Below are 25,354 nucleotides of genomic sequence, written 5' to 3'. Positions count from 1 at the left end.
TTTCCCAGAGTCTCACTTCTGAAGCGTATTAATCCATTTGCAGCATGGGTTTGCTGTCATAATCCATCTACGTACGCTACAAATACAAGGAAAAGAAGATCCAGTGATAAAATCTAACTTCAGTATAATAGCCTGGTTATTAAAAATGACAAGAGTCCAGTGGCACCTTTGAAGTGTGTGGGCTTTTTAGAGCTGCCGGCTACTTTGGTAGATGCATGAAGAGGAATCTTCATAGGTTTATGTACAGTGCAGAAGAAACATCAGTGCATGCGAAGGATACAGAGAGCAGGTGGACATGAGGCTTTACTAAGTTGGTCTGTTAGCAAATTGTGTCTCTGGTTCAAATGAGAGATACTTCATAATCATACTATTGGGGGGGGGGGTTCTTCCAAGGCAATTTCCACCTTCAGGATCGTTATTTTCCATAACAGTGGCCCGTTGTTGATGGAATTACTGGAAGTTACTCTGAATTCCATCTCAGTCTGTCAAGGTTGAAAACGTTCATCAAGTTCTTGCTATACTGAAAGGAAGAAGGTGTGACAGCAGGAGAAACATGCATTCTTTTTATTAAGTGAATTATTCCTTACCAAATTAAGCATGCAAAGTGCTCTGCTATTTTCTTTCCCATTAATCCTCACAACAGTCCTGTCAGGTTTTTTTTTAAAAAAAAAAAATCCAGTGCTTAAGAAAGTATTAGATTCAAGAATGTATGATTTATTACCAAAACTACTTTGAAATTTGAAATTTCATTTTAGCACATTATGATGTTTTGTACATTAGAAAGCCGAGGAAAGCTAATGGTGTATGACTTGAAAATGCCCTACCCTGAAAATACTGAATCTCTGCAGTGAAATGTAAAGTACTGTTTGCAGATTTCACAGTTATAAGAATGTATGAGCGCCTCTAACCAGGAGCAAGTTTCATGTCACAGTTTGAGGCTAATGTTACGTGGCTATGAGTTTCTAATATAATAAATATGCCTAATATATGTATGGCTCACTGACAAATCTCTAATGTCAGCGTATTCTTCTCTTCTCTTTTCTTGTTCCAGAATTTCTACAAAGAGATTGAAAGAGAAGAAATGTACATAAGGTTTGTAAACCTAACTTTATTAGACATTGCGTTTCTTATAAAGCAAGAGGGCTGTGGGATTGCACTAATAAAAGGAGCAGATATCTGTTCTGCACACGAGTCTGTAAGATTAATTAAATGTGTTCTTTCGCTCATATGCCCAATATACAATTTGCATTTCTGACTGTTCCTATAATCTTCAAAACTGAGTCTGTGTTCTGTTAAGAGAAATGCTAGGGTTGGTGTGACTCCTCTTGTTTTTTTTATAATTAGGTTGATTTTTAAATGTTTAAATATTTAGGATATTGTATATTTTAGGTATATATAGATGTCTAGTCTCATGGGTTGCTTCCACACCACTTTTCTCCAGAATGGAATCATTTGTTCACTTAAGGTTGTATCCAACATGAATCATACTTAGAATAGACCCATTAAAATTTATGGATATAACTTAGGTCCATTACTTTCAATAAGTCTGTTATGAATAAAACTTACTTTTTAATAGAGAATCCAAGCATTGCTAGTGATTGGTTACTTCCCTGTCTTTTCTATTTGTCTTCTCATTTTCCCCGCCCCGCCCTGGTTTTTTTTTGGTAATTAAAACACAGCTGTACTGGATAAAACGTGAATTTACGTTTCTCCCTTCTAACAGCATTTTAAGTACCGTATTTTTCGTGCCATAGGACACACTTTTTGCCTCCTAAAAAGGAAGGGAAAATGTCTCGAATATGTTATGGAGCGAAGGCCCGTTCGCAAGAGCAGGCTTGGTAGCTGCCATTGGGAGAGGCGCAGCGCCTCTCCCAACCTTGGTAACCAAGCCTGCCCCGCTTGCTTTGTGGCGAGCCGGAAGGAAGGATGGAAGCTGTGAGGAGGGGCGGAAGGGGCTCCCGTCCGTCCCTTCTCCTGGCTCGCTGTAAAGCAAATATAGCAAGAGCCCCTTGGGCACTGTGCGCAGCTCTTGCTTTGCTTGAGCGAGAGCTGCACACAGCGTTTGGGCGGCTCTCGCTCCGCTTGCTTGGCGGTGAGCCGGGAGGAGGGACAGATGGGAGCCCCTTCCGCCCCTCCTCTCTCTCTCCCCCCCTTCCTTCCTTCCTTCCTTCCTTCCTTCCTTCCTTCCCTCTCTCTCTCTCTCACACACACCCTCCCTCCCTTCTCTCTCTTCCTCCCTCTCTCTATCTCTTTCCCTCTCTCACCCCTTCCTTCCCTCCCTCCCTCCCTCTCTTCCCTCCCTCCTTCCTTCCTTCCCCCTCTCTTCCTCCCCCCTCTCTCTTCCTCTCTCTCTCTCTCTTTCACCCCTTCCTTCATTGTATCTCTTTCTTTCTTTCTTTTTCTTTCTCTCTCTCTCTCCCCTTCCTTTCTTCCTTCCGTCTTCTGAGCCATTGAAGGCTTTCTCTACAGCGAGGCGAGAGGAGGGATGGATGGGAGCCCCTTCTGCACCTCCTCCCAGCTCACTGTAAAGCAAGCAAACGGACAGCCGCTTACACACTCTGTGTGGCTCTCGCTAGAAAATAATATTTTTTTCTTGTTTTCCTCTGAAAAACTAGGTGCATCTTATGCTCAGGTGCTTCTTATGGAGCAAAAAAATACGGTAGCTGTTTTTCCTCTTTTCCCTCTTCTTTCATAGGCACTGCTGCTTCTCGTCTACTGGCCCTTTTATTTTATTTTGTCCCCCCCCCTCCCTTCAATGAATTTGTTTTTGTTCGTTGCTTAGGGGTGCAGATGGGGGTGCTTTAATTACTTGTTTCCTCTTTGCAGCTAGACTAATTGCTCATTAATTTTTATTGTACTTTTTATTGTCCCAACTGCATTCTCCCATTCTCTGGTGGGTAGCAAAATCTTGTATCCCCTGGATAGGCTACTAATTACCAAAAGGTTTTTTATGCCATCTGACTACTTTCCTTTGAGGAAATCTTCAGAAAGGTATAGAAATTTTTGAGATAAAGCCTTTTATGCATTTGTAGTTTCCATTTTGACCATGAATATATTAAGAGCTATCTTAGTGATTTTTAAAAAATAGATTTTCCCCTTGAACAGTACAATCCTATGCACATCTGCTCAGAAGTAAGTTTCATTGAGTTCACTGGGACATATTTCCAGGGAAGAGTGTATAGGATTGTAGCCTTAGTTGTGGTAGCAATTTAGCCATGGAGTCCCCAGTGGTTTTCTTGGAGGGCTTCTTGAAACAACAAATTAACTGCCCATTTTAGGAAAGACACATTTATACCAGCATCACAACTTTTTTGTTGCATATCTCCAGACACCAAGCTATCAAAAGAGTTTCAGTTTTATAGACATTGAAGTTACAACCTTCATAAAATGCATGAGTACATTATTTTTTGTTGTTGATTTTCTTGACATGCTGTGTGCTACATACTGATTAGATGAAATAAAATATGAGTTTTAAAGTACTTCGGTTATATGTTGTTCTATTTGAGCATAGGAATCTAACTGCTAAGCCCTTTGACCTTGTTTTATGACATTACTGAGAGTTTGTTTTAATTTTTTACTTGTAGGTATTTGTACAAGCTTTGTGACCTGCACAAAGAATGTGATAACTACACTGAAGCTGCCTACACTTTACTGCTGCATGCAAAGCTGCTTAAGGTATAATAGTTCGAATGTACCATCTTTGTTTTGCAAGCTGAAAGATCGCTGAGTCCGAAACACTCCCTTGTAAAATGCACTAAATGATTCAGAAAAATTGAAAGCTTAGGTCTCCAATTGCAGCATTTTTTGTGGGACAAACAAAATATGAATGCAGATTGTTAGTCAAGGTGTGCTTTGTCATCTGCCACCTACCAGCACTGTATAACATTTGAGGGGTCTGGGTTGGTGAAGAAACTTTCCATACAGTTCTCAATGTTGATGAGAGTCAGAACTAGAGAATTTACTGTTTTTCTAAGTCAAAATACTAAGGAGAATTTGAAGTTGCCTGAGGTGTTAAAACAAGAAAATTCAAGGGAAGAAAGGTGGGGGGGAACAGTTTTTGAGATTTAATATTTAGCTTAAAATAGGACTGTTGGACACAGTGGAACTGACCTCTGAGTAAGCATGTGTAGGATTGTACCATGAAACTAGTGAACTGTCTAACCATGGTCCTAGTAGGAGAATTTGAGTGCAGGAACCTGTTCTGCTCCATAGAAAACAACTGAGATATACTTGCAGTCACGCTTCTGTCACGGGGTTCTGTTGTGCCAGTAGCGGTTTAGTCATGCTGGCCACATGACCTAGAAAGCTGTCTGTGGATAAACACCGGCTCCCTCAGCCTGAAAGGTGGGACAAGTACCATGCCCCATAGTCGCTTTTGACTGGACTTAACCATTAACCATCCAGGGGTCCTTTACCTTTAATTATTATTATTATTATTATTATTATTATTATTATTATTATTGGACTCCTGACCATTAGGTCCAGTCGTGACCGACTCTGGGGTTGCGGTGCTCATCTCGCATTATTGGCTGAGGGAGCCAGCATATAGCTTCCAGGTCATGTGGACAACATGACAAAGCCGCTTCTGGTGAACCAGGGCAGCACACGGAAACACAGTTTACCAGCCCACTGTAGTGGTACCTATTTATCTACTTGTACTTTGACGTGCTTTCGAACTGCTAGGTTGGCAGGAGCTGGGACCAAGCAATGGGAGCTCACCCCGTCGCAGGGATTCGAACCGCTGACCTTCTGATTGGCAAGCCCTACTCTGTGGTTTAACCCACAGTGCTATCCGCATAATAATAATAATAATAACAACAACAACAATAATAGTAATAATATATTAATCAGCTTCTATGCAGTTTTCTCTAGCCAATATACAATAAAAAGGACAAAAAGGTTTTTAAAAAGACCCTCCCACAAACAACAACAACAACCAGATACATTTAAAACAAAACTAAAAACATACAAAATAGACTCTCATGGCAAAGACCCATTTATCCTGCTGGGAAAGCCTGTTAGAACATTTTCAGTTGTTTCCAAAAATTACACGGTGCCTGTTGCTATCTTGGCAGGAATGCTCTTCCACATAACACTAAAAGCCCTGCTTCAAGTTACTGCTGAGTGGTCTTCTGAGATCTTTGGAACTTGAAACAGCAATTCTCCCACAGATCACAGTGATCCACTGGGTATATAAGGAAAATGTTGGTGTCTCAAGTCACCTGCTCCTGAACTGTACAGGACCTTATATGTTAGTATGAACACCTTGAACTTGGCCTGGTAGCAGATTAGCAGCCAATGCAAATCTCACAAGCAGGGTGTTACATGCTTCCAGTAGTTTGTTCCCACATGCAACTCATCTGCTGAATTTGGCACCAATTGCAGCCTCCGGACCAACCCCCAAGAGTAGCTCCACACAGGCTGCATTGCAGTAATTCAGCCAAGAGGTTACCAAACCATGGACAACTGTGGTCAAGCTATCTTGATCCAGGAATTGTCATAGTTCTCCTACCAACCTAGTTTTCTTACCAGCCACCAAGTACACCTGCTTCTCCAGTGACAAAGCTGGATCCTGACCAAAAATATAATAAATATTATAAATACATCATTAATAAATCACTATTTGCCATCTCTCCATTTGCAGAACTATACAATAAACAGATTCATAATACTAAAAACACCTCTGACCTAGTTGATAAATGGCATCTATTAGATCTCTGGTGGTAGACAATTTTTTTCCACATGTCTTCTGATACAATAACTTAAATATGAATCAGCCCATTCTCTTATCTACTGCTTAATTCAGAGAACTCACTATCTTTTTTATACTGAATTCATCAGCAGACAGGGGAGTGAGACAATTTTCAGAGATTCCTCCCTAAAAGATGCTCTAAATCAGGCATCCCCAAACTGCGGCCCTCCAGATGTTTTGGCCTACAACTCCCATGATCTCTAGCTAACAGGACCAGTGGTTGGGGAAGATGGGAATTGTAGTCCAAAACATCTGGAGGGCCGAAGTTTGGGGATGCCTGCTCTAAATGGACCCTCAACCATCTAAACCAAATTTTGATGCAGCACAGATGCCTGCAGAATCACCAAAAATTTTCTCCTTCCTCCATTCTGCTGACTGATGTCTTGCGGAGCTGTATTGAACCAGAGGAGGTTTCTAGTTAAGCTAGATATGTTCTCTTAAGTCAAAATAATTACTTTTTTCAATCCTTTTTGCATTGTACATTCATGGGACAAGCACACAATATGCTTCAGTTGTAGCAGTATACTTCAGTAAATTATTTTCACTTCTTCTTCTTTTTAAATGCAATGAGTTGGGGAAAACACATTGAACAGCATAACTTGCTTTTAAAAAGTTTTTTCTCCATAAGGGGATTTTTCCAGCAAATACATTTTGAGTTCTTTAAAGAAGTGATAGTTATCTCTAACTATTTTGCTCTGAGGAGTTTGCATGTGCTTAGGCAGAAAATTGATTCACATTGGGTATATGTGATTCCCTTGCCCAAATAATAGATTTGTTCAGACATTTTTCTCCACAGCAAGGTGCCTTTGTGTAGCATTGCGCCATCTAGATTGCTGAAGAATTCCAAACCCCCAGTGGTCTAAGCACCACTATGACAGCCTTACAGAACTAACACAGCCTTATAAATTACCTATGTGCACAGACTTTTGTATTTGATCAGATACCATATAAGATTGTATCAGAATGTAGACATGGAGAATTAAGCAAATGGTACAGTGGTACCTTGGTTTACGAACTTAATTCATTCTGGGACACACTCAACAGGAAGCAAACATGTTCTTATTCCAAGACAAAGTTCACAAACCGAAACACCTACTTCTGGGTTTGCAGCGTTCTTAATCCAAGTTGTTCATAAACTAAGCTGTTCTTAAACCAAGGTACCACTGCAGTTGGAATGCAGTATCGAAGATGGTGTTTCTTTACGTTCCCAAATGCCATAGCTCAGTTAGTAGAGCACCTGCCTTGTCCCAGGTTCAGACTCAGACCTCTCCTGATAAGGCTGTCTGTGAGCCACTGACAGTCAATATCAACAATACTGAGCTAGTCTGACAGGTATAACGCAGCTTGCTATGTATGTTCCTGTGCTCAGTTCGCCATTTGAATGTGAATCTCTCAGGATCCCTCTCAGGGTTCCAGTTAAACAAAGACATCTCATGATGAGGTAGTTGCGAAATAAGGACAAAATATTGTCCTTGACATATTTTGGAATTTAGGACCCTTGGAAGGCAGAAAACAGAAATAAAGAAAAACATAATATTCATTTTTTGCAAAATTGGAGAAGAAACTATGCTGGGTCAGAACAAGCTCCATTGGTGGCATTGCCTAGTATTGAAAAGCTATAGTAAATGATACTGCGCATCTTTAGACAATATTCCATATTTCCTCTTGTTTGGAACAACTGATTCATTCCCAAAAGAATAGTTCTAGACAGAAAATTAAAGGAATAGAAACATATGCCATTCAATTGCAGCAAAGAAGTATAGATGTAGAACATTGTCCTAAGAAACATAAGACCAGGTCTTCAGACTACTAGGCCTTCCAAAAAATAGTTGTTAACAGAAGGTTAAAGGTGTAGATCAGGCATCCCCAAACTGTGACCCTCCAGATGTTTTGGCCTACAACTCCAATGATCCCTAGCTAACAGGACCAGTGGTAAGGGATGATGGGAACTGTAGTCCAAAACATCTGGAGGGCCGAAGTTTGGGGATGCCTAGTGTAGATGCATAACTTCAGCACAGTAGTCTCTTGAATCTTGAAATTAGCAAGCCATGCTATCAGAACAGAACCAAACATTTGACGATACTGGAGTGTGCTGTAGAATATTGAATTATGAAGCAGAAGCACCCTTTCTAACTCGTCAGTATTTCTAGATGGTAGTGAAAGTAATTTTCTGATGGGGACAATGTTATGTGCAACATGCCCTTGTATAATTCATTTCAAAAATAGTTGGTATGAACACTGGTAGCCACTGATTAATTTTGATGCTTCTAGAAGAAAATATTTAAGGGGGGAAATTAAAGGTACAAAGATTTATTACAGGACAAACAGGATGCATTTGGGGGGGGGGAGATGAATAGATAGCAGCCAAAGCCTGTTAATTTAGCAATAGAAAAAGTGTAGAGCATATTTGTAGGACCTATACAAATACATTTTCAAGTTTATATACTCAAATTTTCTGAAATTGATTTGTAAGTCTTTTATTTTTTAAAAAGAGAAAATGTTAATGATATTCAGGTGACACTTAAAGGATAAAGCTGTCACTGAAGAGCTTTTATTAAAAGTGTGTGCAGTTTTTTAAATTGCTAATGAGAGGTACAATGTGCAGGGAAAGAAATCATGAAGATAGGCAGCCTAACCCTTTGCATATTAACTCAGTCCCTCCTGAGTTTAGTACAGTTTACTCCCAGCTAAGCATCCATAAGATTGGGATCCATCTATGACCCCATGCACCTTTACAGAGAATTGTTTTCTTTATATTAACCTTGAGGAGTGTTGTGCAAGCTAAGCTTTCATTATTTTTAAGTGGCTGGTTGGCTACACATTTCAAAATTTGTTTGTTTGTCTACTCATGTATATCCCACCCTTCCTCCCAAGAGGGAACCCAGGATCGATTCCAACATAAAATAATAAAACGGTTTAAAACTAAGAAATCCAGGCACGTATGAAACAACAGCAGTTAAAACCCACAGAACAAGAGTTGTGCAAAGGTTGCCAGATAAAAACGTTTTGATTTTCTACTCCAAAATGGTCAGAATGGAGGACGGCCTAATTTCTCCCCAGTGGGTACCACCACTGAAAGTGTCCCATCCTCTGTCACCATCCTCTTTGCCTCTCCATCTGATGAGGACAAGTTGATATTCTCCTCCAGATTACAGCAGGTACAGTCACTTGGATCATTTAAAGTTTAGTACACAAGTACTGACCCCTTGAATCTGGCCCATAGCTCACATGCAGGCAAGTCAGTGCTTTGAGGATTGGAGTGATATGAACATCTAGGCAAATAGCAGAAAATTTAATAAAAGTCACTTTATTCTGTTTCAGTTGGCTTTCTGTTACAAATTTGAATTATAAACCAGATATGTTAAGCACATCATTTTCCAAGCAGAGGAATTGAAAAGCAAGACATGGCAAGTTTTAAAATATAGCAGTATATTTCATACATAGAACATTAGGCCAAATCATGTTCGCTTCTTGAATTCCTCTCTTTATTTAATTGAGGCTACAACACAATACCTCTATCATGCATAGAAGCATAATGAATTTCAATTTTATAATGATTTCTACTGCCACCTTATAAAATTTCAAAATCAAGATAAGTTTCTTAATTTGCTACTGTTAATTACTTGAAGTCAGATACCTGGAAAAATAAGAGCTTTCTCCTTGCTGAATGTAAGACTTAATTAAAAAGTAAAAAGAGCATTAGCTCTAACCTATAAATCAGACAGGCTTGCTGTGTTTAAAATGGTATGGTGTTATTCCATTGCTGATTTTAAAATAATGCAGGATCTTTTTCAAGTAAGATAAAAGCACCACCACTCCCCCCCCCAAAAAAAAAAATCACGCAAACACAAACACCATTATTGAAGTCTACAGAAGTTTGATTCTGTTAACTGCAGTCAGTGATGTCTTTTTCTATTAACTGAATGGCATATATTGTCCACTGTGCCTTTGACAGTTTTTTTCAACTTTTGGTGGCCGGAGCCATTTGCAAAGCTCTGAGGAGAAGAATGTTCCATGTTGATGAGCCCCTTCTGTAATTCCATCCGTTACTTTTTTCTTTCCTCTATACGCACACATTACATCTGCCTCTTTTCCTTTTGCACCTTACACTTCTTTATACTCATATTGACATCACTCAGTGCTTCAGGCTCTTCTGCAATGTAAAACTGAGTGCACTGAGCAAGAATGCAAAGTCATTCTAGTTGAAAGAGCTTTTTATTTAGCCCCTGTTCTGGTAGGTAAGTCTTTTCTTGTCTGTGGTTGATCAGTTAACCTGAATGTTTGAAGAGTGGGTTGGTTGGTTGGTTGGTTGGTTGGTTGGTTGCAAAAGTGGGTGATAACTCCAACACTGATGTCATATTTCCCACCACAAAAGAACTTACGAATCCATCACATGGGCTTGTTTAAAATAGAGCACAGTTATAGGTACATCATTTACCTGTTATCCCCTTCTTTTTCTCCATGGTTTGCCTTTAATTTAGTGGTCAGAAGAACCATGTGCAGCGCATCTTACACAGAGGGATGGATACCAGGCAGCCACACAAGGACAACTAAAAGATCAGCTCTATCAAGAAATTATCCATTATTTTGACAAGGGCAAGGTAATAAGGGAGCATGTTCCATTGCTTTTACTGCAAAATTGCGAGCTACAGATGTGCCAAATGACAAAGAATTCATCAAATGACCTTCCATGAGCTCTTAAGTTGAGATTTGCAAAGTTTTTTATAAAGAGACTGGAAGCTAGAGCCTAATTACGACGACAGGAGATACATAAAATGTTGAATAAACAGAAAGGGAATAGATTAGTGTGCAATTTACTAGGAAGGAAATGCACATCTTATTCTAAAGGGATTTATTGATGATAAGCTGATACTGGTAAAACAGTGAGAGTTTAAGGCAGGGGGCAGAGTAAGATGGCAAGGCCAATTAGCCATCTAATTGGCAGATCCTATTATAGTTGCTCTATCCAGCTGGTAGCTTTAGGACTTCGCACAGCAATTTAAAAAGGGTTGTGTCCAATGGTGTCCCCAACATGGAAGTAATGCTCTTGGATTCAGACAGAGGGGCAGGAGGTAACTTTCAGAAAGGAAAAAACTCTCCCTCAGGGGTGCTGTGAAGAGTCATGTCTGCTTGTCCCAAGATACATTTTGGGGCAAGGAAAATAGTGGAAAAAGAGGAGGAAAATGGTGGAAGAAGAGGAGGAGGAAGGAGCCTTTTCAAGTTTTTGTTTAGAATGCTCAGATGGCCTCACTGAGAAGTGCCAGGAGTTTTGTATGTGGAAGCAAAGAAGAATGAGTCCCTCACACTCCTACATACACATATAGGTATTTAGTTTGCAGAGATTAGACTAATTAAAGTGCACATGGGCTCAAGTCAAGTCTGTGAATATGCTTAGGGAATTGCTAGTGGGTAGTGTGCAGCATGAGATGGCTGGACAGTGTTCTTGAAGCTACGAACATGAGTCTGACCAAACTGCGGGAGGCAGTGGAAGACAGGAGTGCCTGGCGTGCTATGGTCCATGGGGTCACGAAGAGTCGGACACGACTAAACGACTAAACAACAGCAAGTGTGCAGCAGATCGACATGAAATGGACAGACCTAGGGTCAGTAAGCTCACAACATGGCCCTGAGCCAGTCTAAGCTACCTTATACACTCAAGATAATATACTGGGTGGTTCTGGTTATGAAATGGAGTGCTCATTCTGAGGACTTTCCTAATGTAATGTAATTGTGAGTTCCTTTGACTTTTAGATGACAAGCAGGATACAAACAGGTTATAATAATCAGTAAATGGTTTGAGAGACAGCAGAAATATTCAGTATGAAGCTTTACATGAAACTGGCTAAAAGGAAGGGCACAGATTTTAAATATAATGTTATTGCTTGTGGGTTGGAGGGTTATGAAACCAGCAGGACACAACAGTATTTTTGCAGCATTTCTGCTTTGATTTCTTCAGCTTTTTAAGGGAAAATCAGCTCCAAACTCCATGTTATTTTAAACACAGACTTGTGTAGTTCTGCTACCATGGCACTAATTGGCTGTTTATGAGCAGCAGGCAAAATACCTGTTTACTATGTTTTCACCATGCATGGCTCTACAAAATGAGAAAATCACAGTTTGCAAAAACACTGTTTTGTAGAACAATCTGGTTTTGGTTTTAACACCAATTGTGGGTATTAATGGAAAACGGAAAGTAAATGTGGGTTTGTTAAAGAACTGCTGAATGTTTGCTTTGTATCCTTTTAGGTTCCATTTTAGAAAGATAAGCAAAATCTGTACTATTCTTATCTGTGTTTTCAGCATTCAATGAACAATTTTTAGAGCTCCTTATTGTTTACAGAGGTTCTCGAATTTTCCAACTGAAAATTCACATTATCTGACTTGTGTTCTATGTGCTTTAGTACACAGGAAAAATATGTGCAGATTGAGTCCATATCGGGGGAACATTGGCAGTAATTGGAAACAAGTATATTTTAAATGGGCCAAAAAGAAAATTAAATGTGCGGGGACACCTTTGATCAGGGAAGGTCAGGTATTGATTTTGTGGGCTTATAGTTTAAATATACAGTGGTACCTCGGTTTATGAACACAATTGGTTCCGGAGGTCTGTTCATAAACTGAAGCAAACTTTCCCATTGAAAGTAATGGAAAGTGGATTAATCTGTTCCAGACGGTCCGTGGAGTACTCAACCTGAAGCGTACTTAACCTGAAGCATGGGTGTAATTGGTTCCGAAAGTCTGTTCATAAACTGAAGCATTCATAAACTGAAGCGAACTTTCCCATTGAAAGTAATGGAAAGTGAATTAATCCGTTCCAGATGGGTCCGTGGCTTTCGTAAACCGAAAATTCGTAAACCGAGGTGTTCATAAACTGAGGTTCCACTGTATAAGAAAAAGTATAAGCTGCTTTACAACCCTGAAAAGAGACTCCAAAGCAGTTTATAATCTAATTATTATTTTTTTGAAAAACCTATACAAGAACCATACCAGCTGTCTATCTTGGAGTCTCAAATTTCGGTGGCACCCTGGACGATGCCAAAATCTGGTGCCACCCCCTTCACTTTCTATTGAACTTCATAGTTCAATTCACACCTGCTGAGGCACCCCAGAAGCTCTGCGCCTGGTGCGACCGAACTGGTTGCGCTGCCCTAGATCGGCCTTTGGCCACACAGAAATAAAAGCAACCACTAGCTGGCACAATTCAAAGGGTTGCTACTACTTGGTCTGTGGAGTTTTCTTTTTTAACTACCGTACCATACCTTCCCCACAGGGATTATAGCCAGAAAATTAAAGTCCTAATGATGCAAGAAAGATAATTCCCTCCTTTCATACAGTATTGGGGCATGACTGCGTGTTTACTTCTAAGACTGTGTCACTTGACACATGGGCTGGTGCCTCTTCCTCATCCTGTTTGCTGGCTTATAGCAACATCATGGAAGCTAGCGGTCAAGAGCAGAGCAGACCAAGTCTGGAGAAAACCTTTGTGGGTGAAGCTGGATTTGGCTACTTGGCGTGACATTGTATTTTTAGTAAAAAAATTCTTTAATATGCTAGGTCATATATGTTTGAGACTGAGAGAACTTGTGAGGGGGGAAGCTCAAGTCAACTGTAGAATTAAAAGTAAAGTTTAATGACAAAGGAAAAGGACTAGTAGAATAGATAATAGAGATTTAAGGCTGCATTGGTAGCTATAGAGGGCAGGATATTCTCAGCCTCTTCCTGTGTGTGTTTCCATGTGCTCCTTGAAAATGCCCTGGATTTTAGTCTTAAATTTCTCACAGTTTAATCAGTGTTTGGCTACTGAATTCCCTCTGTTGTTGAAATCCCAGGTACTAATGCCATCTGTAGTCAGGCATTTCTCAGTGACACTTAACGCTAAAGGTAATGCTACATCATGTTGGCAATTGAGAAATTATTTCCCCCTTCACATTCACCTGCTCCTTCCACAGTCCACAAACGGCACCTTTCCACAATGTTTCACCCTCCTGTCACACCATATCATCATCTTAAATCATGTTAAATTCGGGAAGGCTTGACGTAGCTATGCAAAAACACGGTGCTCTTAACACTGAAAATGCAGCCCCAACAGTAAATAGACCAGTTTATTATTTCTGATTTCCCATCTTCTGAAACTAAACGTGCGTTGGAAACACGTAATGAACGTTCAAGGCAAGTACAGTTATTTGTAAGGGGCATTCTTCCAACAACAGAAGGAATATTTAATCATTTTCCCTTTTCTAAACAACTCGTTATCCACCTGCCAGAATTATTGTCTTTCCTTGAATCTAGCTGGGGAGAAATGGCTTGGAAAACTGCTAGGCAGCAGCCCGGCAGCCCCATGTACCCAGCCCCACACATACTCCCTCAGCCCCTGCAAAGCAAAGTATTGGTGTATGTGTAGTTCCAGCATATATTAGCTCCCCCTTAAGTGATTCTTTTCCTACTACGACTCAAAATTCTCTACTAAAAGGCTACTACATATATGCAGGCCTTGCACCAATGAACCACCTTTACTCCAGAGAATTTAGAAGTAATTATAATAATAATATAATAATAATTTATTATTTATACCCCGCCCATCTGGCTGGGTTTCACCAGCCACTCTGGGCGACTTCCAACAGAAAAATGACATAAAATAATCTATTAAACATTAAAAGCCTCCCTAAACAGGGCTGCCTTCAGATGTCTTCTAAAAATCTGGTAGCTATTTTTCTCTTTGACATCTGATGGGAGGGCGTTCCACAGGGCGGGCACCACCCTGGTAACCTTCTGCCTGGTAACCTTCCATTTGTAATCCCTGCTTAACATGCTGGATGTGGCTTTGGTTACCCTGTAAATGGGATGTATAGGAAGGGAAAAGCTGAAGAATTGAACTGTAGGAAAACAGGAAGAGATTAGTAGAACAGTGCACATATTAAGCCTGAGTATAAAGTATAAAGAATAAAGACTCCCATTGCCAGGAACTGATCGTGATACAAATGGTGTCAGTGGTTTCATATGAAACATCAGATTGAGAGTGCTAGTCAGGAGCGTATTAAGCAAAACCTTTCCTGCAGGATAAGGTTAATTGACCATAAGCAGATTTTTGGGTGTGTGGAAACTTGTGTAAGGATCTGAGTGGCTTGTTAGGAAGTTTTTCTAACAAGAAGGAAGAAAATCTCACTTATCAACAGCTAGGTCGGAGAGCATAAAAATAGTAAGAAAAGAGAAACCACTTCAATTTCTGTTTTATGAGGTTGTCATTGGGAAAGGTGATCCAGGAAATCCAGCTAGATTTGTGAGACATAGACATTTTGCTTGCGAAGTCCAACTGAAAATCTTCCATCCAAATATAGATAATATGAGAAAGCTAAAGTAGATGTGTTTAAAAGACTGACTTCCTGAGAGTGCTCTTCATTCCATCGTTCACTCGTGTTGATTAGAAATCTTCAGAGATTGTCTAATCACCAACTGAAATACATCTTGTACTTTACTGGGATAACAAGTAATTACAAGTATACTATAGCAGGATAATTTGCCTATCCATATTAACATTATTTCCAATTACTTGAGAAACAATGAGAACAAAATAAGAGAATTTAATTTGTCATTGCAAAAGCAGGAAAAAACAACAACAGAACAAACATTTATTGAGCATATATATTGAGTGGGTCCTTGGCATAGTGGTAGAGCATCTAGAACAGGCATCCCCAAACTTCGGCCCTCCAGATGTTTTGGACTACAATTCCCATCTTCCCTGACCACTGGTCCTGTTAGCTAGGGATCATGGGAGTTGTAGGCCAAAACATCTGGAGGGCCACAGTTTGGGGGTGCCTGATCTAGAAGATGGTCCTAAATTCAATCCTTGGGAACTCTTGGTAAGGCTGAGAGAGATCTCTGCTCAAACCCAGGAAAGCTGTTGCTACTCAGGATTGACAGTACTGAGTTAGATGGGCCCAATGATCTGACTCTGCATAAGGCAGCGTCCAATGTTCCTAAGTAGCCATAAGTTACTGCCATAAGAGAAATAACAGATTCATCTAATTGCCTTGTGTCATTGGTACCAATGGAGAATTTCCTTCAATGCAAATACAGTACAAGCTTGAGAGGAGGGGCTCATTTCAGGACCACAGCAGGGCAAGGAGAGGGTTAAATTCTCTACCTGCTGCCATCCTGATGTTTGTGAGCCACAAAACACAAAAACACTGTTAACATTGCATCTAGCTTGGCCCTTAATTGCATTAAAATTCCACTTTAAATTCAACAAATAATACGTAAGCCTTATTCTCTATAGATATATTTAGTGTGTTGTGCACAGATTTAGGACTAGTTTGTACTTGGGAGTGGTATGTATTCAAAGGTGCCTCAGCATCATGTGTAGGGGGCCACGTGGTATATAGGGTATATACATTGCATGGGCAGGGCCAGTAGCAGATGGCATGGTTGAGACTGTGCCACTCATCTGACATGCTTGGTATATGAGTATGCCTTGCCAGTAGCAGACGGCATGCTGGGCGTGTGCTGCTCACCTGATCTCCTTGCATCTAAGTCGTTCCTGCATATTAGGATGGAGAGGGCAAAGGGTAAGGTTGGTCTGGAGCCAATCTGGCACTCCTACCAGTACATTGGTGCCACATGGACCTAGTCACCACCTTGCCCTTAGCTCTCTCCATCCCAGTATGAAGCAGCGACTCAGCCAGAGTGCGGTCACGTGAGCAGAGCAGCGCCACTATGCCTTCTGCTACTGGGTAAGCCATACATATTTGCAGAACATGGACAAATGTGCGCCCATAAGCTTTTCAAATTCTGCACACTCACAGGGTGCCCAGCCCTAGGGTAATTCTCTCTGTAACTCAGGACAAAATCTTTTGCAGCGTAACCTTTCAAACCCTGACTTTTTTCAGGAGTTTACATTCTTCTAAACTAATATTCCTAATTTTAACCTAGCATTACATTGGGTAGAACTTCAGTACCACTGAAACCGTTTCAGTGGTGCTGAAAGGGACACTTTCTTTCTACTGCTGAGAGCTCTTTTAAAAAAAACAAACACACACACACGTGAAACCAGACCCCACATTTCATTTTTAAGACTGCGACTGTTGAGTGTGAACTTTTAAAATTATAGTTGCCTCCATATAAAAATAAGGTCTCCCTTTCAGAAGCTGACCCATTCCCATAAAAGAGGGTTGCTAAATGTTTGTGTCCCTGAGACATCTCATCTTTTCAGTGAAAGGGAAGCATATTTTTTCCACTGCAGTATCCCCAACATCATTCACTTGTGCCTTTGTTAGGGTGTGTTTTTAAAAAACATACATCAAACAAAGCACTATACACTGATTCTCTTTCCTCTAGATGACTTGCCATGTCCTAGGCAAAGCTGGGAAAAGTTCCAAAGCAGGAAATCTGAGAGGCAGCAGATTGGACATTTTTGACCTTCAAGAATATTTATAGATTTCAGTTATCAGAGGCTCTTGTGACAATTGCACTGTTCTCTCTCAAATAAATTTGCTGCGGTGAACATGGGAAACTTTTTCAGAGTTTTCACAGGACTTTAGAGACAACTTCTTTTTTAAAAAAAAAGAAAGGTTGGATGCACAATTTTTTTGCAGTGCTGCATGGCATTTGATTATTGTGGTTGTATACAGTTGTGTCCTTCCACTGACGGAAGGCTCTTTGATCTAGATAGATAGATAGATACCGGTAGATAGATACTTTATTGTCATTGTACTTTAATCTAGTGGAGGTTTCGTGTGTGGAAAATGGGGCTAGAAAGAGATAGTTTTTCCGATTCCCCTTTTCTTCTGCATCTGCCAGGGCCTCGCTCCCAATCTGCTCCAGAGGGTTTTTAGACCCATTGGACAATGCGGGAGATTACAGGAGAGAGGGAAAGGTTGTGAAAAGCCTATGCCTGGTTCACTCAGTTGAGAGACACAATTAAATATAGCCCTGTATGTGGTTCCCAGCAATCTCCCAAGTATCATGTGGATTCCAACCTATTGTTTCACATCTCTAGGGACCATTTTCTTGTGCCAGGAGCACTCTGCAATTCTCCTGCCTTATAGTGAGAAGATTTTATTTTATTTCCTGGTCATAGGTTTTCTACATTTCATGCACACAAACAATTCCTTATATACACATTATTTTATTGAGAAAACTCCAGTGTAGGCATGGTCAAGAAATTAAAACTTCTCAGTTATGCTGTTTAACAGGAAAGCAGAATAAATATTACTATTATGACAGAAAAGTGATTGTTAATCTCTTGAATAGTTGCATAAAGGCTTTTTTTTTGCTACATTACGGAACATGATTCATATTGCTGACAAACTCCTACTTTAAAGATGCTTTTAACCCTGCCTTAGTATTGCAAATGAGAAAATAGTTGTCTTTCAAGAATTTTATTTTCTATTCAGTTGGTGCTGTGCTTTAGAGAAGTAGTAGCCTTTGGCTCTCTGTGCAAATTGATGAACTTAGTATTCTTAGTGTGCTTTTAAAGCTATAAATACTCTTCACTGTTCTGAAAGGAACAGAGAATGTCCAGAGGTTTTTTTCCCCCTTTGCTGCGGTGTCTTTCAATCTTGGCATTGATAAGTTTCAGCTGTTTCTAACAACAAATATATTAGATCACAGTTGGGTGATAGCAGATGATTTGTAATTAGATCTCTGGGGTTTTGCTTTTTTAACATAGTAAAACATGCAGGTAACTTGGATGAGGTTAACAAATAGGGATGCTGGAGGATTTTATTTTTCGTGTCTTCTGGTATGAACTGCACCTACCAGGGTAATGTGTGTATTGGTTATCCTTCAGGTTTTGCTTGTGAAGTTTTTGATGTAGTTCATAGCTCAAAAAATATTGAACTGCATATTTTAGTATAAAATATGTTTGGAAGATGTGGAGTTTGAGAGAAAATATGCTTAAAATCCATATTTTGTGGTAAAATAATTTCAAAACTACATATTTAAATACATAAACAGATACCAAATTTCACATGGTTTTATTTTTTAAAAAATGAATCCTGGAATCTGTACTGGGGTCCTAGGAAAACTGAGGTCCATACATGCTGGGGATTATTACCCAGATTGAAAACCAAACCCCCATACCCTAAAAGCATTTAAAACCTATATAGTATCTGTTGGGGGGAAACAGCTACTAGAAGTACAAACCAAGAAATTACACAAGGGGGAAAGGGTTAAAAAAAGCATACACCAATGCCACCTGTCAGGGGGACTCTCCCCCACCCCCATCATCCTGACCAGCAGTTCGCTCAGCGACAGCGTTAGAAGCAGGTCAGGGGGAAGCGGGATGGAGGTATCAGCGAGGTATCAGAGCCCTGGCAACGCTCTGGGGAACAGACGGTGGAGGAAGGGCTCAGTGAGGCATCGGAGCCCCTGCACCACTCTGGCCAACAATTGGAGGAGGGACGGCTCAGGGAGGGAAATGCCCAGGCACGGCTCCAGCTGGGAAAGGGAAGAAGGGGCACTGCTCCTTCCAGCGCCCGAATTGAGGCGCGTGCCCAAACACAGGGCTAAGGGGCGGTCTTTCGGGGTGCCCAGGTTATTATGCTGGCCCCGATGAAGACGGGCGCCATTGCCGGATTCTGAGAGTGACTAGGAGGTCATGTTTTCTGCTATCTCTGCACTATAAATAGTATGCACAATAAAACCTTTAAAGATACAACGGACTGGAGCGTCTTTACTCGGGAATAGCCGCAACAACTCCCTGATAGCACCCTCTCCGCTGCTATTACTGTTTGTGTGCGCACGCATGCACATGTTTATTTACCTGAGAACCAATCATTTCTCTCATCTAGTTGTGCCAGGTGTTTGGTACCATATATTACGTTATATTACAAATGCCTAAGCTAAATAGGTAATATGGCCAGGCTGAATGTGATCTGTCCTTCAGAAGTCATTAAAAAAGCCATATTAACTAACTAACTAACTAACTAACTAATAGTATTTGCAGCCTCCTCTTACTTGAATGATATGCATAGCATTGTGCTGTATGTTGGTGGAGGAATAGAATCCATTGTGCTCATTCATGTTTAGGTTTACATGTCATGCATCCAACATATCTTCCCTATTTGCCCTCTCATGCAACGACCTCACAACAACCATACCAAATTAATCTTATTCCCCCCCCCTTTCTCCTGGCTTATCGGTCAAGAGAGAAGGCAGCATGAATATAGGCATCTGAAAAGTTGCCCAGGTTATCTGTTCAAATGTAATATTTGGTTTTTTAATTATTACATTGCTTGTTTTGTTGCTTTATAGGTAGGCTATGCACACCATGAATTGCAACATATATTACTGGGTTTTGGATTTAAAAAAAAAGATTTGCGACTGTGACTGAGTTTCAGATGTTGGCTGTTTTTTTAACAGATGTGGGAAGAAGCCATTGCCTTGGGCAAAGAACTTGCAGAACAGTACGAAAACGAAATGTTTGATTATGAACAACTCAGTGAACTGCTGGTAGGTTCCTTCTCAGTCCATTGTGAATTAATAAAAACATAAGATTGTTTCTAGAATTCCTGTTTTTAGGTTTTACCACTTCAAACTGTGTGGGGCTACTGGAAAAGTTGCTGGGTGCTAATTGAATAACTGGATAGATTTCACAATGAATTAAAAGAGAAAGTTCCTTCTATTTAAAGTAATTGTGATTTTTTTAATAAAAAAACTTGTAGCCCAGAACCTTTTTAAAAGGGAATTTATTTTAAAGTACAACAACCATTTCCCAAGTGCTCTTAAAATTGCTGCTGGAAACCATATATCAGTGAAGCATTTCCTGGTCATATTTAAATTCTGCCTTAATTTTGTTAATTTTCCTAAAGTATCTCAGGAAATGCTTTCTTTCTGCTCCTCCTATTCACAATTTGTTGTGCTTACAGGCATCCCCAAACTTCAGCCCTCCAGATGTTTTGGACTACAATTCCCATCATCCCTGACCACTGGTCCTGTTAGCTAGAGATCATGGGAGTTGTAGCCCAAAACATCTAGAGGGCCACAGTTTGGGGGTGCCTGGGTTAATAACTCGGACATGGCGCAACACAGTGCTCCCACTTGCCATTCCAAAGAGCCAATCCAGAAGGATACTCCAATAAATAGTATCAAAAGTCTAAGAAATCGAGAGGCAGTGGCTTGGTTGCACTCCCCTTGCCATGCTCTCTCTGTAAAGGCCATTCATCCACTGCTAGCCAGGCTTAATACCTTCCTGCTAAACAGGATTAAAAACCTTTGGGACATGCTTTATTCACCAGGCGCTCTGCGGGCATAAGACCAGGCTTTTGTCATGGCAGGCACTTACCAAGAGAGGGAAGAATGAGGCAGCAACTGCTTGGTATTAGGAGCGTCAGATTGGCTCTGCTGCTGCACCTGACCGTGCTGAGCTACAGTCCCTCTCGCTCTTGGTAAGTGACAGCGATGTAAGCTTTGCAAAGGCAGGTTAGCAATGCAGCATTGCACCACCAGCAGGTACCGTACAAGACCAGGCCTCAAAGTAAGGCTACTGGACCAAAGCAACAGTTCTCCCCTAAGCCTTATGCATATTACTCCAGCATTTCCACTTTTCATAGTGTAGAAAACTCTTGCGGTGCAGGAAACAGTTGAATGAAAACCAGAAGCGTCCACTTAAAAGAGGAAATACTATTGCTTTGTGTAGATGTTTCAGATAGTTTCTAAACTAGTCACAACTTCCTTCTGACTTCTCAGCTTCTCTCTTACCATTTTCTTTGGAACCGGGTTGCATTTTCGCCCTTCAGCCTGAGAGCATATTTTGTAATACATGCAGAGATGTTTCCCAACCAGATAGGCTAATAGGAATCTGAAGACAATTTGTGTTAGAGACTTCCACAGTTGGATTGGTGTTTTGTGTCTGTTTCATGAGTAGTATATGTGACACATACCGGTAGATAGATGCAAATTGCTTTTGTTGAACAACACTAGGTCATAAAAAATTTGCAGCACACGTCCTTTTGTATGTTCTATCAGCCCTGTTGTTGAGTTAATTTCATGCACACTTTGAATCCGACAGGTGACAAAAAATGCATTGTTTGAATAATGCTTTTGTTGTTATACATAAAGCCTATTGTACCTACAATGTGTGGGTGATAATTCAGTGAGTGAGCTTCCTCTGTCCCTCCAGCCTTCAAGACCCACTTCAACCTCTCAAATATTGTCCAGAGGATCTCCCACATCTCAAGAACTGATTTAGTGGGACTGCATTGGGGTGGCTGCATGAGGGAGGAGAGGAAAGGCAGGTTTTTCAGCTTGTTTTGCTGATGGAAAGACACTGTTGGACATCTCCATATTTGTTTGCTGAAGAGCCCTGCGTGTACTTGACAAAACAAATATGGGCTTCCACCAACCGCTATATATATATATTCTGAGTTGCTCTTCCATTTAAGGAAGGACTCTGAAAGCTGAGATCAGACAAAGATAGCTTAACTGTGTTGGGTGTTTGTTTCTATTTCATTTGCCTTGCTTTTCATACTTAGCTGATTTTTCTTCACTTTCTTTCACTTCTCCCTACACATCAATTCCCCACCCACCCCACCATCACTTTTTGCTTTCTTCCTTAAAAGTTTCAAGATTTTACTCTTTACCTTCCTAAATATTTCTCTGCTATATCTCTTTCTTCTTCCTTTTAACAATATCTGTCTTTAGAATTTGTAGAAATACTCTATAAAACACTGTACTTTTATAATCTCTGTCCTTCCTGCCTTTCCCAGTTGGACTGTATTAATATGTGGACTTGTGAACTGTAAGCTTTTGGGCAAAGTCATATTTTTTAAATTCAGTGGATGATATCCAACATTAGTCAAAACCCAGAGTCTCATTGAAATCAATTGCTTAAGTAACAGAAGTCTATTTATTTCACAGGATCTGCTCTGAGTATGACTTAGTTGGATATAATCATCTGTGTCTTACTTGCGTTTTAAGTGATATGCAAATAATCGAAATACTTTAATATGTTCACTTGCAGATAACCAGGCATGTGTTAGGATTCTAAAGAAATTGAAAATGCAGTTTTAACAAGAAAATGCTATCATCTCCTGTTGAATGAAAGATTTTTTTTAACCACATATTTTTTTCTACACAGAAAAAGCAAGCACAGTTCTATGAAAATATTGTGAAAGTAATCAGACCTAAACCAGATTATTTTGCTGTTGGATACTATGGACAAGGATTTCCAACATTTCTACGGGTAAATGATTTCAGCTTTTGATGGGTAACAGATAGATGCTATTCTTGAAAATGTCATACTCTTTCAGTGTGCTAAGTTGATGAAATATCCAGTACATTTTAGGATCAAGATGTATTACTTTTTATATCTATTTTTGACTCCGCAATTTTATTTAGAAGAACCTTGCTTTTCTCTATGTGTCTGCTTACAAATCATATAATTTTCAAATAATTGAAAAGGATGATATGAAACCAACGTGCATTAGATATAAATACTGATTTTGCAGATGTAATAATAATAATTATAAAAAATGAAAAATATAGTGACATTTGTTCAAACAGATTGAAGCTCCCAAATCTGATTTGTGATATATTAGATATAACAGTAGGGACCCAGGTGGCGCTGTGGGTTAAACCACTGAGCCTAGGGCTTGCCGATCAGAAGATCAGAGGCTTGAATCTCTGTGACGGGGTGAGCTCCCGTTGTTCCGTCCCAGCTCCTGCCAACCTAGCAGTTCGAAAGTACATCAAAATGCAAGTAGATAAATAGGAACCGCTACAGTGGGAAGGTAAACGGCGTTTCCGTGTGGTGCTCTGGTTCACCAGAAGCTATACGCCGGCTCCCTCGGCCAATAATGAGCGCGCAACCCCAGAGTCGGTTACGACTGGACCTAATGGTCAGGGGTCCCTTTACCTTTAGATATAACAGTTAATAAAAGCTAAGAATTAAATGGTTAATTTACTCTCCCCCCCCCAGTGAATTAATCCATCAAATAGCTACAGAGATCATCATCATTTGCTACTTTTTATGTCAAAACCTGAACAATGGGATTCCACTGAGAGAGAATGAACCCAATACAATTTTATAGACTCTGAACACCTCATTTTGCTGATTTAGACATAATGGGGAAGTATGCAAATAAGCCTGCATGGGCCCAAAGCGTGCACACTTCCCTCTTTCACATTTGGCTTATTCTAATACATTATAGTTCTCTGAGTTTGGATGTCACTGGGAACTGTGGTTTGTTTGAAAGTGAATGCACCCATTCTCTTCTTTGTGGGTCCCCAAAATATGATGCTCAGACAGACTCATTAATGTAAGGAGAATACATGGAAGGTCACAGAAGTGAGCTTTAATGAGTGCTGCACTGTGAACAGCTTCCCTGTGATTCACTACTAGTTCAAAAACAATTGCAGCCTCATGCATGGCATGCTCAAGACTCTTTGAAGTCCATAGGAATTGGATCATTGGCACAGAGCTGTATCTGATTTTAAATCATTCCCATGCTATGGGGGATAGAGTTCGATAACTCAACCCCCCTTTCTACTAAATGCAAGGGAAAACCTAATTTCTGTATCTCCTGGTATGAGCAAGGCAGCAGAAGAACAAGGTGACATGTTTCTGTGTAAAATTTTGAAAGATAAAGGTTGTCCAGGGCTGCCATGCATGTGAGAAATGGTTTTCTGCTTGCGCAACAGGACCTTGCCTTTCTCAGACTTCTGGGACCCCATATTTCAGGTTTGTGGGGTGAGAGCATATTTGAACTAAAAGCAAGACAATGAAATCTATCAACTTCCCTTCTGTCTTTACAAAAGCAAGGCCTGTGATTTATTAAGCATTTTGTCACATGCAGACTAATTTGCAATACAGTACACATTTCTCTCTATGGGCAGAGTTATCTGCTAGTGATTTAGAGTTGCTAAATACAGCTCTGGAGAATTGTTAGGAAACACAAGAGAAGTGGCAAAGCTGTCCTGAATATTTTACTAAAATGGAACTGAATTAGCATACTCCATTTTCTGTATAATCTGTGTAGACAAAGGAATAGAATGCAAAATAAAAGCTCTGTTCTAATCACTGGTGTTGATACTCAACTGAACTCTTCGCAGGGGGTTCTTTAAAGTGCTTGGATATAGTTTTTTCAATTTAAAAAATAGTTCATTCGTAGCCCATCCTATCCCAAGGCCTATTAAGCCAAAGAGGATCATAGTTGGGTTGGGTTATGTAGTCAGATGTGGGCCTTCATGGGTAGCCCATATTTTTCTTGCTCCAATGGCAATTCTTCCTTGCCTTCTCAACCCTAATAGTTAACTATTTCCTGTGTCTTTGTCATTTTTTATTTCTATAATCTCCAATCCTGCAGCTACTCTGAAGTCATGATTCATATGATACATTTCTTGCACAATAGTATCCAAAATACATAAGGACCAGTCCATTTTTTTCAGGGAATTTCATTCTTAGCTGAATGGTTGCAGTTACATTTTATTTTACTTGCTTGGTTTAACAAAATTTATATACTACTTGATTGTTAAACACACACACACACACACACACACACTAAGCAGTTTGCTGTTGTATGGGGAACTGCTTATCACAAATAACTTCCTACAAGGAGTGGCTCCCATAAGGGCCAGTTTTTCACTATCACATCACATATGTATTGA

The 25,354-nt window shown here is 40.1% G+C and overlaps 1 protein-coding gene across 2 annotated transcripts in view; it reads left to right on the top strand.

Moving 5' to 3' along the window:
* DOCK1 (dedicator of cytokinesis 1) overlaps positions 1 to 25,354 on the top strand; it is a 370,976-nt gene that overhangs the window by 304,238 nt on the left and 41,384 nt on the right. For both annotated transcript variants that reach the window (XM_035138566.3, XM_035138565.3), the window contains exons 36-40: positions 1,052 to 1,092; positions 3,585 to 3,675; positions 10,234 to 10,353; positions 20,111 to 20,200; positions 22,827 to 22,931. In XM_035138566.3, the coding sequence (XP_034994457.1) occupies positions 1,052 to 1,092; positions 3,585 to 3,675; positions 10,234 to 10,353; positions 20,111 to 20,200; positions 22,827 to 22,931 (447 nt within the window). The remainder of the gene's footprint in view (positions 1 to 1,051; positions 1,093 to 3,584; positions 3,676 to 10,233; positions 10,354 to 20,110; positions 20,201 to 22,826; positions 22,932 to 25,354) is intronic.

Source organism: Zootoca vivipara, chromosome 5 (genome assembly GCF_965207765.1).
Source record: "Zootoca vivipara chromosome 5, rZooViv2.hap1.1, whole genome shotgun sequence".
Classification (NCBI taxonomy): Eukaryota; Metazoa; Chordata; class Lepidosauria; order Squamata; family Lacertidae; genus Zootoca; species Zootoca vivipara.
The sequence above is the reverse complement of the archived record's forward strand: the minus strand, read 5'-3'. Positions and strand labels throughout refer to the sequence as shown.